This window comes from Semicossyphus pulcher, unplaced genomic scaffold (genome assembly GCF_022749685.1).
Source record: "Semicossyphus pulcher isolate SPU_LCO1_2020_fin unplaced genomic scaffold, fSemPul1.0.p SCAF_6, whole genome shotgun sequence".
Classification (NCBI taxonomy): Eukaryota; Metazoa; Chordata; class Actinopteri; order Labriformes; family Labridae; genus Semicossyphus; species Semicossyphus pulcher.
In genome coordinates, this window is record NW_027211737.1 from 26519177 (window position 1) to 26537955 (window position 18779).

At 40.3% G+C, this 18779-nt stretch overlaps 1 protein-coding gene across 1 annotated transcript; it reads right to left on the bottom strand.

Moving 5' to 3' along the window:
- Positions 1-1485: 1485 nt before the first annotated feature.
- LOC138609950 (protein NLRC3-like) lies at positions 1486-6773 on the bottom strand. Its single transcript, XM_069682636.1, has 4 exons — positions 6723-6773; positions 5740-5873; positions 3395-3627; positions 1486-3269 (listed from the first exon to the last, which is right to left on the bottom strand). Exons 2-4 carry the CDS (start codon positions 5868-5870, stop codon positions 1486-1488), a joined length of 2148 nt encoding a protein of 715 aa, XP_069538737.1. The 5' UTR covers positions 5871-5873; positions 6723-6773.
- Positions 6774-18779: the final 12006 nt, after the last annotated feature.

The window sequence follows — 18779 nt, forward strand, 5'->3', positions numbered from 1 at the left end:
GCAGAAAATCAGAGAGCAGCTTCACTCCTGAATCCTGCAGCTTGTTGTCACTCAGGTCCAGCTCTCTCAGATGGGAGGGGTTGGACTTCAGAGCTGAGGCCAGAGAAGCACAGCTGATCTCTGACAAACTGCAGCGACTCCATCTGAAAAAAGAAAAAAGATATGGAGACAAAATTCATTAAAAATCATTTTGTTGTGTTCAAGTTTTAAATGTGTAAATAAACATCAGTGTGTCCTGATTTTTGTAACCAACTGAAACTAAAGAAACATTTCTACTTCAGCCAGTAAACTTTATCATTTAAACAAACATTAGTTAAGAGGTTATTCTGGATACAGTTGTGACCATTTACTGAAAATCATAAACATTCATTTACTCTAAAAACTGACAGAGGACGTTTTCTCTGGTTTCTTTAACAAACAGAAGTCTTTAGTGACTGCAGAATAAATTAAGTTTAAAGAAACATGAAAATATGAACAACACAGAATCTATATATGGTCATAGATGTAAGTAATTCCTAAACATGAGTTAGGTTCAGTTCTTAATTAAAAACATGAGGACTACAATAGAAACAGAGAGTCAGTGAACTCACTCCAGAGTCTCCAGTCTGCAGTTTGGACTCTGCAGACCAACACACAACAGCTTCACTCCAGCATCCTGCAGCCCATTGACACTCAGGTCCAGCTCTCTCAGATGGGAGGGGTTGGACTTCAGAGCTGAGGCCACAACTTCACAGTGAGTCTTCGATATTCCACAATTGGAAAATCTGTTATGACGTAAACATTGCGAAATATATTATTAGGAATTAATAGGAAATATAAAAAATTACTTAATCGATGCATTTGAAAAATAAACAGTTTCTTTTTTTGAAGATTGAAAATAAGTAACACTCAGGTTCACATAATGTGCACAGACATCTCAGTGTAATCTGTTTCAATATACAGTATGTCTCCACAAAGTTAGAGGCTAGAGAGACAATTCAAAAACAAAATGCTTTCAGTGCAGAAAAAATGAGTCTTACAATGTGTGTCTGGCTTTATACAGCACCTTGTAGAGACAACTCAGGTAATAATAACTTTCAAACGCTTATGTAGTGATAAACCACAACCTCTACAGTTGTTATCTTCTATTACCAGGTCAACATGACGCCCCTGTCACTCAAGGGAAGGTTCATAGAAGACTAGATGTAATGATTTTTAGAAATAAACATAAAATCTGTGTTGATTAAATTGACAGCCATAAACACAACTATAGATCTACTAAAAATCGACAGTTTGTTCTCAGAATTTAAATCGGCTTAAGAGGATCTGTAACATTATACCTTTTTTCCCCCAATAAATTACTATTTTTTTGAATTTTATGTTATAATGTGTAGATTTTAATCAGATTCAGGAATACTTTATTTATCCTCGGGGGGGAAATCAGAAAAAGACCAAAGACCTACAACACGTATCTACACGTGTCTGTATTATTATTTAAATCATGACTTACAGAGCCTTTCTGCAGTTCCTGACAGCTGGAATCAGTCTCAGTCGTCCCTGATCAGTTGTGTTGTACTTCTTCAGGTCCAACTCATCCAGAACCTCCTCTGACATCTGCAGCATGTAGGCCAGAGCAGAGCAGTGGATCTCAGAGAATCTCTTTCCTGATCTGTTCTCTGATTTCAGGAACTCTTGGATCTCCTGATGTACCGAGTGGTCCTTCATCTCCGTCAGACAGTGGAAGATGTTGATGCTTCTGTCAGGAGAGATCTTATCACGGTTCATCTCTTTCAGGTTATTGATGACTCTCTGGATCCTTTCTGGGCTTTCGTCTGTCTGACCCAGCAGGCCTCCTAAGAGTCTTTGGTTGGACTTCAGGGAGAGGCCATGAAGGAAGCGAACAAACAGGTCCAGGTGTCCATTCTTACTCTGAAGGGATTTCTCCATGGCACTCTTCAGAAAGGCATCCAGGGATGTCTTTCCAATGACAGCCGCCACTACATCTCTGTTCCTGTCTGTGTAACAGTGGAAAACGAAGACTGCAGCCAGAAACTCCTGAACACTCAGATGAACAAAGCAGTAGACTGTTTTCTGGAAGATCACACACTCTCTTTTGAAGATCTCTGTACAAAGTCCTGAGTACACCGAGGCCTCTGTGACATCCAGACCACAATGCTCCAGGTCTTCTTGGTAGAACATGATGTTTCCTTTCTCCAGATGTTCGCACGCCAGCCTCCCCAGCTTCAGAAGGACTTCCCTGTCAGCCTCTGTCAGCTCCTGTGGACTCGTCTCTTGTCCCTCATCATACTTCTGCTTCTTCCTCTTTGTCTGAACCAACAGGAAGTGTGAGAACATGTCAGTCAGGGTCCTGGGCAGCTCTCCTCTCTGGTCTGTGGTCAACATGTGCTCCAGAACTGTAGCAGTGATCCAGCAGAAGACTGGGATTAGACACATGATGTGGAGGCTCCTGGCTGTCTTGATGTGCGAGATGATTCTGTTGGACAGCTCTTCATCACTGAACCTCCTCCTGAAGTACTCCTCCTTCTGGGCCTCAGTGAAGCCTCGTACTTCTGTCACCCTGTCCACACATGTTCCAGGGATCTGATTGGCTGCTGCAGGCCGAGAAGTTATCCAGATGAGAGCTGAGGAAAGCAGATTCCCCTTGATGAGGTTTGTCAACAGCACATGGACTGATGACTTCTGTGAGACGTCAGACACAACCTGATTGTTGTGGAAATCTAATAAAACTCTGCTTTCATCCAGGCCGTCAAAGATGAACAAAGGTTTACAGACAGCGAGCGTCTCTGCTGTGAGCTTCTGTAATGTGGGATGGAAAGCATGGAGCAGCTTGAGAAGACTGTACTGCTCGTCTCTGATCAAGTTCAGCTCCCTGAATGAAAGCAGAAAAACCAGACTGATGTCTTGGTTTTCCGAGCCCTCTGCCCAGTCCAGAGTGAACTTCTGCACTGAGAAGGTTTTTCCAACACCAGCAACACCGTTGGTCAGCACGACTCTGATGTGCCTCTGTTCATCAGGTAAGGCTTTAAAGATGTCATGGCACTTGATTGAAGTCTCATGGAGGGTCTCCATCTTGGAAGCTCTCTCGAGCTGCCTCTCCTCATGTTGGGTATTTACCTCTTCACTTTGTCCCTCTGTGATGTAGAGCTCAGTGTAGATCCTGTTGAGGAGGGTTCCACTTGCTGCTTCATCAGTTCCTTCAGTCACATGTTCACATCTCGCCCTCAGACTGATCTTATGCTCATCTAAAACCTCCTGAAGACCACTATCTGCTGAGAGAGAAGAAAAATATGTGTTTAATATATATTAAAGGCACTGCATACTAACATATTTCCCTGTAATACATTAGAAAGTCCTGTTTTCAGACACAATGACATCAGCAGATGGAAAATCTTACTTTGTACAGTGCTGGTCTGTCCGGCTATCTGCAGTCCTGGTCTTGTTATAGATCTTTCTCCACACTGGGGACAGGAGGAATCTCCAGACGAACCAGACTGGTCCTCGTATGAGGTGATGCACTGTCTGCAGAACCAGTGTCCACAGCTGGTAGAAACTGGATCTCTCAGGACGTTCTGACATAAAACACAGCTGGACAGCAGCCCCTCCTCACAAACACTCCTCTTGTGCTTTCTGGGGAAACAAGGAAAATCCCTTAAATTATGAATCATTCTTAAATTAAATGCAAAACACTGTGTGGGGCTTTTACAAAATCATAAATATCTGCAGCCTGAAAATGCAGTGCGAAGAAATCAAACTGTTATTCTCATGATGCTTTATTGAGGCTACCCAGCTTTTGTTCTGAGAATGTTATGTGCGATGTTCTGGTAATGTTTTGAGCGGGAAGTTTTTATTTGGTTCCCAGAATGTTGCTTTTAATAGCAGGAGAACGTTCTCTGAAAACATTTTCAGAAAGTTGCAGTGAGAATGTTTGTGGCAGTTTCCCCTGCCACATGTTAGCCAGGTAGCATGCTACTGATAGTTCAGTGGGTGCACACACTGAACTACATTTAACATCTCAGTAAGTTTCCTGTGCTATTTCCCCCATAAAGTTTCACAGAAACACATTTAAACACATTGTTGTGGTTTTGAGTTAAATCTTTATTGTTCAAAGTTGGTATATCATGAGTTTGTATCTAATTATGTTTTTCTTTTCTTACCACAGTGCTTCCTGGTACTGGGCAGTGACTAAGGACCTGAGCATTGTTTCAGGCTGTCTTTTATAGTGCCTGAGTAAAAGTAGGGAGCATGCTCAGTCCATCTTACTGCACCATACCAACTGATGGGAGTGTTTAATGGAGTTGTAATTGAATTCTTAGCTTGGATATTATGTGAAAGCTTTGATGACTCCTTTAATTTGTGGAAAATAAATGTAATAATTGTAATGGGTTCTGATATTGAAAATAACATGTATGGTTAAATTGATTACTTAATTGAGTTCAATTAAACATGGTATGGTCCAGTGGGAGGGGCTTAGCCTTTAAATGGAGGGAACCTACACTGCCTCAGCAGTCAGAGAAGGACTGTGGTGCTGTATGGAGGGTCTGGCCAGTGTATGTAAATATTTTTCTTCTGCATTTTGCTTCATTGCTCAGATGTCTCTACTGTCTTTGAAGAGCAATAAAACACTTCATTTTTGCATCAATTGGAATTTGTCTTGCTTCCCCTTTTTCAACATTTTGAGGTTAAATTACACCTTTTTCAGTCAGCCTTTCGACCTACTACCCTCACTCTAGGTCAGAGTGTGACAATGTTCAAATCACATTTCAGGAACGTTTTTTAAATCACGTTCTGACAGTTCAAGTCATACTTACATCCTGAAAAGATCCTCAGAATGTTGCAGTGAGCATGTTCTACCTTGTTTTTATGTAACATTGAGCAAATGTTTTCTAAAAGGCGTTCTGACATCCCAGGCCTCAATAACATCCTGAAAATATCTTCACAATGTTTCAGTTAGAATGTTTTGTCTTAGTTTAAGTTTTAACGTTACAAGAACTTTATTTGAAATGATAAACATCCTTCAAACCTTCTTTGAATATTTGATTAAAACGTTTTATTTTCAAATATAATTAGAACTTGTAGGACATGTTACAATGTTATGGGAACGTTCCCTGCTAGCTGGGTTTTGGCAGAGGGCACAATAATTTTGCAGTTTTTCAAAATTTTCCCAGGTCATCCATATTTAAGGTTATTCTTGGTTCCGAACCATTATTGGACATTTCGGCAAAGGAATTACCGGGGAGGACGCGTCAGCAGCACCAGCCACAGCCCCTCTATCGATGCCACAAGTGCAAGAGATGCCAGCGCTGTGATGACAGAGCTCCGTGGCTATGGAGGCGTTAATTTCTCCACAGCCTGCAAAGTCCTCCTCAGAGATTTCAGTGAAATGTATCCCGAGGGGGCCAAGAAGGGCAAGGTAACCTGCTTGATCCCCGTCTCCAGTGTGCCAGCAGCATTTTATCCATTAATTATAATAGATAAACGTAACTTTTGATACCGCACATCTTTTTGATGAGGTGTTTTCATTTCAAATGTCCCACTGTAACCAAAGACATTCGGGCAGTGACATTAATTAATATAACCATGTATAATGCACTCGTGTAAGGAGAGGGAGAGAGAGAGTGCGCATGCATATGGACAGCGCAGACGGGATCTGAGATTGCAATTCAGGTAACATGACAACCCTGGTTTTCTGTACTCAAAATGCTGTTGCTTGAGAGTTTAGTGGTTAAAAAGTTCCCTTACCGTGTTTCTGAGGGTCCTGGTTCCTTACTGAAGTTCACAACAATACCTTTAGACCACTCACTCTTCATAGACAGACAGCTGGGCGTAGGAGACTTTCCTCTGTCCTCCTCTTTCTCCACACAATCATTCATCTTCTGGGGGGGGGGATTAAAAAAAATCATCTCATTAATTACAGGCTTTGTCATTAATTACTCACATATATCAATGATTTCTGTGAGAAGCACATCACATGTAGACTTACTCAGTCTGGGTTACCCTGTTTCTAGAGGGTTATTTCTTACTTTCACACTTTATTTGCACTCTCTTCTTCACCTTAGTAAGTTTTAATTCACAATCTACTTTAATCTGATCACTTTGCTTTGCTTTAGTCCTCCCAACACATCTTCACCTCTGCTCTCTGCACAGCTGCTTGCCCCGCCGCCCTTGTTGTGTCTGTGTCTGCTTTGTTGACTGTCTGCATCAGCAGTCTGTTTAATTAAGTTTAATTAAGCACGTGAGCCACGTGTGCACGAGGGACGTTATTAATGACGTAGCGATCAAAACAAAAAGCTTTATAAACAGCGACAATCAATGCATTTTCAATAGGGACATACGGAGATATACAATGGGATTGTTGTCGGGCCCTGAGGAGTAAACTGGTCCCGCTGTTGTCGAGTCCCTATTAAAGTATGTCAAAACCATTTTCACTCTGTTTTTGCCAGATTGTCTAGTGTATTTTACTAACCTTAATATCTGCCTGGTTCTGCCTGTTTATCCGCTAATTTACTGTGGTTTTGCCCCTAGTCTGATCTGTTGACATAATCTCACTATCTGCGTTGTATTTGACCATTGCCCGTTTCTGAGACTGATATGAAATTTGTCTCTAAAATCATCAAATTAATAATGTGTATTGTTCTTTCAATCTTCCTTCACATATTAATCACAGACTTTGACAATTTAACAATAATAACATTGAATTTACTCTCACCCTGCCTCAGTCTCACCTTTTATTCCTTGTGCTCGGTCGACTCAAAATGGATGAGTGCTGACTGACTTTGTTTCACTTTCTGTTTTTTTGTAGGTGCGTTTGAGACGACTGCCGGTGTCACAGTTTAACTGGTGTTGAATTAACTGGTGGCGGTCACAGGATGTTTGTGGGCGTGGCTTATGAGTCCGTTGTACACAAACGAGGAAATAAATGACTACTCTTTCGCTGATGTATTTCATTAATAATCGGTGTCTTTTGAGACATTGTAAGACATACAGTTTGCTGGAACACTCATTTTTCTGTGGACAACATTACATGACAATAGTGGACTGTACTCTCGCCACCGCTGATCGCTACAAACGTGTCGTCTCTGTTTGTTTTCTTAAAATAAAGTAATGCCACGGAAACCTCGAGTAACTAGAGAGGATAGTCAAATCGGTGAGCGGGTCACAATAAGTCAAACTCAATACATCTTTAGCGGGAGTCATCTGTGGTGTAAAAAAACACATTAACTGGTCAGCTGAAGTTTGAATTAACTTGTGATGTTCCGCTGTGTGCGGCTGTGGTTGCAAAGGCGATCTCAGAGCTGGTTTTTATGATGCTAGAGCACTGACAAGCACAGATGACAAAAAGTTATCCACAAGTGACTTTCAATAACTCTTGAATTTAGTTTCTACGTTGCTTGCGTATCTTGCTGCACAGTCCCAGGGAACTTCAACCTGGTTTTCTTCAGGAAACTCAGAGTTTCACTCTGTCTCCTCCCTCTAGGCTGTAAAGCCCTCATTCGACTTCCTCATTCATTCAGCCCGTATCACGTGCGTCTTAGAGTGATTACCGAAAAATTAAAAAAAACGTTCGTCTGTGTGACAAAGAAGATAATTATTTGTCACCATGGCATGTCCATTTGTTGACGACATAGTTGACGAGGGGGCTGCACTTCTCTGAGGGAGTTCAACCCTCGTCGGGACAGGATGATAAGACCCCGATTAGATGTCTTTTCATTTCCGAACCACTTTTTATTTGAGCGTTACCGTTTTTCTTTACAGTCACTGCGTTATATGCACACTCTTCTGCAGCCGCACATCACAAAAATCACCCACCGTGGACAAGCACTCACATCTGAGCAATTCTTTGTGTTGCCTTACGTTTTTTTGCGAATGGAAGTTTTCTTTATAATATTGGGGATTCAGAGCACCTCAGCAAAGCCACTGTCTGCAGGGCAGTGAGGAAAGTGTGTCTGGCTCTTTTGTTAAACTCCCTGGCCACAAACCTCTGAGAGCTATGAAGGAGGAATTCCACAGGATTGCAGGTAAACGATGTAGAAATCTGTTTTAAAGAATGATAATGTATAGTGTACTGTTAATGACATGTTGCTGTGACCTCAGACTAGGATTGCTAATTTCAGTTTATTCCAGGATTTCCCAATGTGATTGGGTGTGTTGATGGAACCCATATTCCCATCAGGGCTCCCTCTGAAAATGAGGTATATGTAAATAGAAAGTCCATCCACAGCATTAATGTGCAGGTAGATATGACCACTGTGTCAAAATGTGAAAGACTGCATCACAATCCTGCAACTAACATCTGTCATTCTCTGCACTGTCAAGATCATATGTGATGCTTCACACCTCATAACAAATGTGGAGGCCAAGTGGCCCGGGTCTGTGCATGACTCACAGGTATACCGTGAGTCTACTGTAAGCCACAGAATGGAACGTGGTAAGTAGCCTAGAGCTTTGTTCAATATAATTCACTTGTCTCCCTCCTTTGACACACTCAAAGTATCCACTATACATTACAGGACACTTTGACGGCTATCTGCTGGGTGACAGGGGGTACCCATGCCGGCCAACATTGTTGACCCCTGAGCCAGGCCCCCAGCAGCGCTTCAATGTGGCCCACTGCAGGATGAGAGCTCGGGTGGAGATGACCATAGGCCTGTTGAAAGCTCGTTTCCAGTGCCTACGTCACCTCAGGGTAACCCCTGAGAGGGCCTGCGACATTATTGTGGCATGTGTTGTTCTCCATAATATTGCCACAATTAGAGAAGAGCAACACCCTGCCCTACAAATAGAGGCTGATGAAGACCCCATCCCTGCAGCTGACATGCAGGATGGAAGGGCAGTCAGAGATGTCATCTGCCACAATCATTTCGCTGTCTAAGACACGTTTATTTATTTTTTTCTTTTAGTTCTTTAACATGTCTTACCTTATTTAGATCATACATACTTTAAAGTCTTTCTTATACTCCTTAACTTCCAACCGCTTAGCCATTGTTCATATGTTTGACCTTTGACCCATTTACACAGTGCTTCTCAGATGAGGCCTGGGTAGTTTTCTACTTTCTGAAGCCGAGGACAAGGAGTACTCCTATCTCTATAAAATGCCTGTGTATTCACTCATTTCTTTATCATTGGGCTCTCTTTGGTTGCCTCTCTGTTCTGCTCTGACCCTTTGCAAAAGTCTTTTATAGTTATAATAAAATAATCAAAAGATAAATCTGTGTCAAAGTCATGTTTTGTAGATTTTCCACCACCACTGCCGAGAGCACTCAAATAAGACAAATGAGTCACATTTTATTTGGTCCTCTTTATTTCCTAAAAATACAAAAGCAGACGTTAATTACTGGAACAATATTTAAAAAATAAAATAACACAATTCACCTGTGACTATGCACCCACCTCTAACTTGTGTTGCAATATTTGATCTCCAGCGCTGACTTTTTAATCTGGAGGTCCAGGAACACCATTTCTTTGTTGGTTTTTTCTGTTTGTTTTTAAAGATGTCTCCTGTACAGTTCCTTTACAGGTAACTGGGAATACATAAGGATGACATTGAATCCTGCAGTTCATGCAGAATTCACCTCTGGCATTTAGTGACTCACTGTGTTCAACTGTGCTGTTGATGGACCCTCCTCCTGCTGCCCAGCCATGCTCTGTTAAAAAGGATAAGAATGTATGTTCATACTTTAATGTAGGCTACATGCCACAATATTCCACACAAGAACTTAAAGAGCAGTGAATGGGAAGATAACGCCAGATATCAGTGACATATCATTTTAACATGTTACCTCTGTAGGCCTCTGTGTGTCAGCAGAGAGGGTCTCTTCATCGTCTTCCTGAGGTTCTTCCTGTTTAGATGAGCATTAGGTTTTAGCACACTTTACACTATTTGGTCATCTCTGGAGTATTGAGTAGCCTACTTACAGCTGCAAGGTGTTCTGTCGTTGGATGGGGCTCGACAAGGCAGAGAACCCCATCAGAATCTGTTAGGACAAATGGCCATGGCTATTACATCAATCAATTAATTTTTATTCCTATAGTGACAAATCACAACAAAAATAATGTCATAACACTTTACATACACTGCAGGTTTAGACCGTACTCTTTATTTCTTACATCTTATGAAGGCACTTGTGTCTTGGGGGTGACAGGCTCAGATGAGCTCCCCCCAGGGATTCCCTCTGCCACTGGCCTCCCCGTGTTCTGGCTCAGGGCCAGCTCCTCTGCCTCAGTCAGAGGTGGTGGTGCTGGTCCTCCACCCGTTTTGCGGGCCTCTGCCTTCTTTCTGTTGGCTGAGCAGAATTTAAATGTATTGAGGCCTAATCAATGAAATGTATGTGAAATCAGCATCATGTTAGGGATAAAGCGGCACAAAAACTGCCACTGAATGATATTTACTTTAATATTTTAAATATGATTGAAGTGAGGTTCAGACAAGAGCCCATTTTTCCTTAGGCTTACCTGATTGAATGATGTTCTTATACTTCATTTTTAGCTGCTTCCATGTGTGTTTTGGTCCCGCTGGATTGCACCTAAATGAATATAAATCTTAGCTTCTATTCTGTGATTAAATATTTAATGAATACACCAATTCAAACTTACGCGTTCACTCGAGCAGCGATTTCTTCCCACGCCGCTTCTCTCTCTCTTGCAGCTGCAGTCGTGTTACTTCTCTTGCGAAATACACGTTTGTGTTCGCCAAACGTCCGCATGAGTATTTTGAGCTCCTTTGGTGTGAAGTAGGAGGACCTCTTATTGTGTACCGTTGCCATGGTGAATCGTGGTATCAGGGCTCCATTAATGCTGGCTTTTTATAGTCAGCGTGCACGCACTTAACTCCGGCTAATCCTATTCAGAGTTGATTGAACTAACTCTGATCAGCTGTTCTGGAACCGAAGACTCAGAGTTTCCTATCTCAGAGTAGATCAACTCAGAGTTCAGGGTTAGACTCAGAGTTTGTTGAACCTGCTTTGTGAAACGGACCCCAGAAACAGTATGTCACTTTTGCGTCGTTTGCCTTGACACAAGTTCCGTCCAAACACAAACAGGTAGTATAGTCCTAACCTTTCCGTATTCTGAAACGTTTTTGCAGCCAAGCGGCAACCACCGATTGAGAAATGAAGTCAGTGCGGAAATGCAAAAAAACTGCAGTTTCTCTTGTGGCCACTTGAGGCTGGCTCCAGAAACCAAGAGATAAAATTACAGCAGATGGGAAAATGTTTACATGTTTACAGCCTGGTCCAAAAAACGGTTTTGTTATAAATAGCTAATTTTACAGTTCAAGACTGTACAAGGGGGTGAATTTGTTTTGTAACACACCTGTTTTAATTATATTAAGCCTTAAATCATAGGGACTGAGTCACTTGAGTGACAGGTGGGAGCTGCTAGACATCAACGTAGACACACAGTCACTGAACTTAGCTTAGCTTGTTTGTGTTGTTGGAGCCTTTTGGGGATTTTTTCATTCAAAGTTTGGACAAATAATCTGTCTCTCTCTGTGGGATTTATGGAACTTTCTGGCCATGCAAGAAGTCTGAGCTCCAGCTTTTCAGTGACTTAAATTCTATATTGTATTGATATATTTTAGCACTAAGTAGCAGGTATACTGTGCTTGCCATACCTGGTTTGTTAGTAGTGATGATAAGACCTGTTTAGAGTTTCCCATTATGTGTCGTTTACCTCCCGCTGTCCCACCGGGCAAGCTAGCGGCGAGTCCGCTCCTTCTTTAGTCTGATAACTAAACAACTACAGTCAGTCACCACAACTAATAAAACATCCTCTGTGGGAAACACTAAGTTAAACTAGCTCATTCACAAGCCAATTGGTCAGCCACAGGTACAGACAGCTCTGCTAACATGGCATTTTTCAACCACCTGCTTTTCTGCAGCTCCACCCTCTCATCCAAATTTGGTCTCTTCAGGCTCCAGTAAACCAGCATGGCAGCAGCCATATTTCGGCTTCGTCCATTACTTCTACAGTCTATGTTCGCAGCGACTGAAATGTTTTTTCGTTTTGTGAAATGTTTTTTCTTTTTTAATGTTAGGAGCGAGAACATGTGAAATTAAATTAGCTTTTTGTAGCTTACAGCATGTTTGCAGGTGGAAATGAAATATCGACTCCTTTACAAATATCCTGATATAAGTAAATCACTTTAAATGTAGATTATAGATTGATTGTTTTGGTCAGTTATAATAACACACATTTACAACATCACAGATACAGTTTATTATTCTTTGTGGGTATACGCCAAGTGCAATAATATAAAACAAGTTTGTGTTAGCACACTGGGTTGATTTTTATCTGAATGTAACCTGTAACCAAAGTTGTTGAGTAAATGTGGAAATACTCTCTCCAACTTAACAGAGATAAGACCGACATAACTGTCCGGGCCACAGACAGAAAGACACTGCGTCAGCTCTCACCTTCAGTCCCTCTCTCTTATATCCAAGAGTCAAGCGAGAAACCTGGGTGTTATCCCAGACTCTAATTTAAATTTCCACAGCCACATTAAATCCATAACTTCTTCTGCTTTTTAACATTTAAAAAACATTACTAGAGTCAGAGGAATAATGACAAAACAAGACCTTGAGAGACTTAAACATGCCTTTATTTCCAGCAGATTAGATTACTGCGACGGTCTGTTCACAGGGCTTTCAAAACAAGCTGTTCAACGTATTCAAAATGCTGCTTCAAAAGTCCCGATCAACACTTGGATATACGAGCACATGACTCCAGTTTTAACATCCTTACACTGGCTACCCGTTACTCAGAGTTGATTTCAAAGTCTCACTGCTTGGGTATAAGCGGCCAATTACATTTCGGATATGCTTGAGACTTATGAACCAACTGAATCAGAATCAGAATCTGGGTTTATTGCCAAGTAGATTTGCACATACAAGGAATTTGTTTTGGTGATTTTGGTCTAGAACAATTAACACAGAACTAGAATAAAAACAAGAAAATAGAATAAGATAAAGAAAATAGGCAATAAGAATAAAAATAAAAATATATAATACGTACAATACATATAATAATGTGAAAACTAGCAGGATCAAACTAAATCTAATACTTTTTAAATTTGTTTGTCAGCATAAATTAAGACTATTAATAATTGTTTTGATCATGACTAACACATTTAAAAGCTAGTGATTAATTTTTCATCATGAAATAGAAAATATTGAGTTGCTGACTTGCCGGCAACATCCAGACATCATAATCTGTTTGTAGTCAATCGAGAAACTCAGCAAAGCCTTGATTAAATCAAGACTTTGTTCAGTTTGAGTCGACTACTTATCTAAATAACTGGGAATATAACCAGAACATCGGAGAGTTATAGTTCAACATATATCAACCTCTACTGTTATTTAGAAATTAGTGGTAATAAAACAATAAAAATAAAAGGATGAAGCTCTCCTCTCCACTCTTCCTCTCAGTAACACGGCCCAGTCAGAGTCTCCACACACAAGCTGCTGCTTAAACTGCCCTGGATCATCAGCTGATCCTCTCTCGACAGAACCAGTGACAGATATCACTCCTTCCACCTGATGAGAGGAAAAGACAGTGTTTATACTCAGACTATCAGCTGTTAGCCAGTAATGTAGAGCATCCAGTATGAAGACAGAAGTGGAGTGATTTTGTAGCCTAGCATGTTTATGTTAACACACTGGAGAATTGCAGCTTGGAGGAAAAGGGAGAGTCCCTGAAAGCATCATTATGTCAGAAACAGTTCAGTCATGCATTTACTGTTGTAATGTTAAAAAGCAGTGGCTCAGCAACTCATAGACCAACATCCTATAAGATCATCATCAATCTGGCTTCAAAAAATGTCACAGCACAGAAACTGTGCAAACAATAACAGAGTAAATGACTTACTTCTTGCTTCAGATTCTGACTCAGCTTCAATACTGTCACTCTTAGACGATACGGTTGATCACCACATTCTATTACATAGCCTAGAAAGCTACGTAGCTATCATTGACACTGCGCTCTCTTGGTTTAGGTCATACTTACGACAGATCTCACTTTGTTATACATAACAATCATTTATCAGACCACGAGAATGTCAGATATGGCATACCTCAGGGATCTGTGCTTGGTCCTATTCTCTTCTCCATTTACATGTTGCCCCTTAGTTCACTGATCAATGAATACAAACTAGGTTCTCATTTGTATGCTGACGATACTCAGCTAGACATTTCCATTAAGCCTGACGCCTGTCATCAGCTGGTGAAATCTAAGGACTGTATACTGGACATTAAACAATAACTTCCTTCTTTTAAATACTGACAAAACTGAGATGCTAATTCTTAGTCCAAAGCACATAAGAAACACATTCTGTAATCTCACCATGAACATAGCTGGTTCCACAATTTCACGAAGCTCCTGCGTTACAAATCTTGGTGTCTTATTTGATCCCAACTTCATTTGAAGAACATATCAACCATATTACAAAGAATGCATATTTCCACCTACGAAACATTCGCCAACATTCGCCACTTCCTCTCAATGGCTGATGCTGAAACACTTGTTCATGCATTTGTCTCATCTAGGCTTGACTATTGCAATTCACTTTTCTCTGGCCTACCTAATTCCACTCTTGGAAAACTACAACTTGTACAAAACATTGCTGCCAGGATATGTTACCTCTGTTCTTATATCATTTCATTGGCTCCCTGTACATACAAGATCTGACTTTAAGATTCTACTTTTAACTTCTAAAATATATCAAGGACCTGAACCATTCTAATGATCACCCCTAGTCACTTCTTCTATACCAGCTAGGGCTCTACGAGCTGAAAATGCTGGCCTCCTGAAAATTCCAAAAATAAATAAATCAGTAGGCGGTAGGGTCTTCTCATACCAAGTAGTCCTTCCTACCAAAATTCAAGAGGCTAGCTCAGTAGACTCCTCTAAGAGTAAACTATACACATCTTTTTGCATCAGCCTATAACTTCACTTATTCTACCCTAAATATATAACCATTGTTCTCACATATATTTTCTCACTCTTTGACTTGTTTTTATGATATGTACAGCCCTTTGAGGCAAACTTTGTGATATTGGGCTATAATAAACTTTAACTTGACTTTTTTTGACTTAACAGCTTTTACATTAGAAAGCAGTAGTTTCTTATTTATTTATCTTTTCTGATCTTCTATTGGGAATATTAGCACAAAGCTAACAGGTGTTTGAGAGTAACTTCTCACCAGGCTGAGCAGCAGTGTCTTAAATACTTTCTCACGTCTTTTTCACTATTTTACTTCTCTTGAACTTTTAACCACACCCACCAGTGATGTCCCAGTGTACTGATCAATCAAACAAGGTCAGCAAAAAAAACAAAGAAAAAAATACAACTTCTGTGTTTGTACGGATCTTTCAGGAAACATGGCCATAAAATCATTAAAGTGATTGATTTCCAGGCTTCAGTCAGACTGATACTAAAGTGGACCATCTGATCAATTCTTTAGTGTTCAGATGGGGGTAAAAATAGGTAAGATCTGACAGTCTGTTTTACTACATCTTGTAATGCGGTCAGCTCTAATCCAACTTTATTTTCTGTACTCATCAATAGTACTTTCATTATCTTTCTGCTCAATCCTGAAGCCCATCACCGTTCTCCTCTGACAGCTTCATTAAGGGATGCAGACACTGGGAGGGAGGGTTGAGGAGGTTTACCAGAAACACTTAAACTTTGCTTTGATACTGTTTAGTTTTATGGTGCCCAAACCACCATGGACTGACTCCAACTGTCTACTGACCTTAGAGTCGCCAGTCTGCAGTTTGGACTCTTCACAAGATCAGAGAGCAGCTTCACGTCTGAATCCTGCAGCTTGTTTCCTCTCAGCTCCAGCTCTCTCAGATGGGAGGGGTTGGACTTCAGAGCTGAGGCCAGAGAAGCACAGCTGATCTCTGACAAACTGCAGCGACTCAATCTGAATAAAGAAAAAAGATATGGAGATAAAATTCATTTAAAATCCAATTTGTTGTGTTCAAGCTTTAAATGTGTAAATAAACATTTTTGTAACCAACTGAAACTAAAGAAACATTTCTACTTCAGCCAGTGAACTTTATCATTTAAACAGACATTAGTTAAGAGGTTATTCTGGATACAGTTGTGACCATTTACTGAAAATCATAAACATTCATTTACTCTAAAAACTGACAGAGGACGTTTTCTCTGGTTTCTTTAACAAACAGAAGTCTTTAGTGACTGCAGAATAAATTTAGTTTAAAGAAACGTGAACATATGAACAACACAGAATCTATACGGTCATAGATGTAAGTTTTTTATAAACATGAGTTAGGTTCAGTAGTTAGTGAGGTCTACAATAGTAACAGGGAGTCAATGAACTGACCTCAGAGTCTCCAGTCTGCAGTTTGGACTCTGCAGAATATCAGAGAGCAGCTTCACTCCTGAATCCTGCAGCTTGTTGTCACTCAGGTTCAGCTCTCTCAGATGGGAGGGGTTGGACTTCAGGGCTGAGTCCAGAGAAGCACAGCTGATCTCTGACAAACTGCAGCCATGTAATCTGAATAAAGAATGATAATGTTACATCGTTACATCAGTTAATGTCTAAGAATCTGTTGACAGCTGAAGAGGGTTTAGAATGAAGAAGTTAAAATGGATCCTCCAAACACCTGAACCCAACAGGATGCAGGTTAAATACTGGAAATTACAAAAACAGAAATAGCTCTTATTTAGATTAACTACAACCTGCTACTTCAAGCTGCTACTTCAATAAAGTTTTAGTGACTTCACCTCTTCAACTCTGCCAGCTCCACCAGTGGATCAGACTATACAAACTCATGTTGAGCAGCCAAACACATAAAAACTCTGAGAAACTGATTTAAGATCCACTTCATGATCCAGAAGCTTCCAGAGATGCCAAATATATCAGGACAAATGGTGGATAAATGTGAACAGAATAAATCTGTATTATATCTGTTACTAATAGAGAAGTCCTGAAATCAAAGCATCTACAATTAGAACTATTCAGTCAGTATCAGCATCATGACTTACAGCTTCATCACAATGTTGGATAAAACAAATACTGAATATATCTATCATTATCTGATGGCTGACATTGATAACATTTATTTAGTCATTTTCATTTAGATTTGTTTCTTAACATCTGAAAAACATGAGAAAGAAAAACTAATGAAAGTCAGGTGTGGATCAGGATAATATCAGCCTAATGTCTAAAGTTTAGTTTCACCGTCATTTTCACATCATATTAAACTCAGAATAGAAGAAAAAGAACGTTATCTGACCTCAGAGTCTCCAGTCTGCAGTTTGGACTCTGCAGAAAATCAGAGAGCAGCTTCACTCCTGAATCCTGCAGCTTGTTGAGACTCAGGTCCAGCTCTCTCAGATGGGAGGGGTTGGACTTCAGAGCTGAGGCCAGAGAAGCACAGCTGATCTCTGACAAACTGCAGCTCCACAATCTGAATAAAGAAAAAAGATATGGAGATAAAAGTCATTAAAAATACAATTTGATGCATTTTAAAGTTTTCAATGTGTAAATAAACATCAGTGTGTCCTGATTGTTGTAACCAACTGAAACTAAAGAAACATTTCTACTTCAGCCAGTAAACTTTATCATTTAAACAAACATTAGTTAAGAGGTTATTCTGGATACAGTTGTGACCATTTACTGAAAATCATAAACATTCATTTACTCTAAAAACTGACAGAGGACGTTTTCTCTGGATTTTTAATTTAAATTTAGTTTAAAGAAACATGAAAATATGAACAACACAGAATCTATACAGTCATGGTTGTAACTTATTTATAAACATGAGTTAGGTTCAGTAGTTAAATATGAGGTCAAAGTGAAATGTATTTATAGAGCGCTTTAAAACACACAGGGTTTGTACCAAAGTGCTTTACAGCAAGCTTAACAACAAACTTTAGAATAGAACAAATGAAAAAGAGCCATAAAAAGATTATTACATGACATGAATATTTGAAATACATGGACAAACACATAGAGAGCACACCCAAACATGAGCATGCTTACAGACATGCACACAAGTACACAAAACACGCACTCGCACACGCACACGCACATGCAAGCACACACAACTTGAAGCTTTTGTTAAACAAGGTAAAATGCAAACTCATGTTCATAATCAAAAGCTAGGGAAGGCCAAGGAGTAAAAATGAGTCTTGAGGCATTTTTTAAAGCCGTCGAGAGATTCTGCTGTTCTTATGCGTGATGGGAGGCTATTCTAGAGTCGGTGCGGCTGCAGAGAAGGCCCTGTCCCCAAAAGGTTTTCGGCATGATTGCGGGATGGTTAATAGCCCTTGATCAGATGATCTGAGGGGCCTAGCTGAACTGTATGGGGATATGAGTTCTGTATTATAGCTCGGAGTGAGGCCATGAAGGGCTTTCAATACGAACAGGAGAATCTTGTACAGCATTCTGTACTGAATGGGGAGCCAGTGCAGGGACGCTGCTATGGGTGTGATGTGTTCCCTTTTTTTGCATCTGCAAAGGAGTCTGGCTGCGGCATTCTGAACAAGTTGTTAATGGTGAATAGAGGCCTGGCTGATAACAATATATAGAAAGTTGCAGTAGTCGAGTCTGGAGGAAATTAAGGCATGGATGACTTTTTCTAGATCTTTGCGTGATAAGAATGTCTTGATTTTGGACATGATCTTGAGCTGAAAGAAGCTAGATTTGATGACTGTGTTAATCTGTTTATCATATTTCAGGTTATTGTTGAATGTTATTCCAAGGTTTTTTTTGCAGGGTTTTATGTAATTGTATAGATGATCGAGGGATTGGG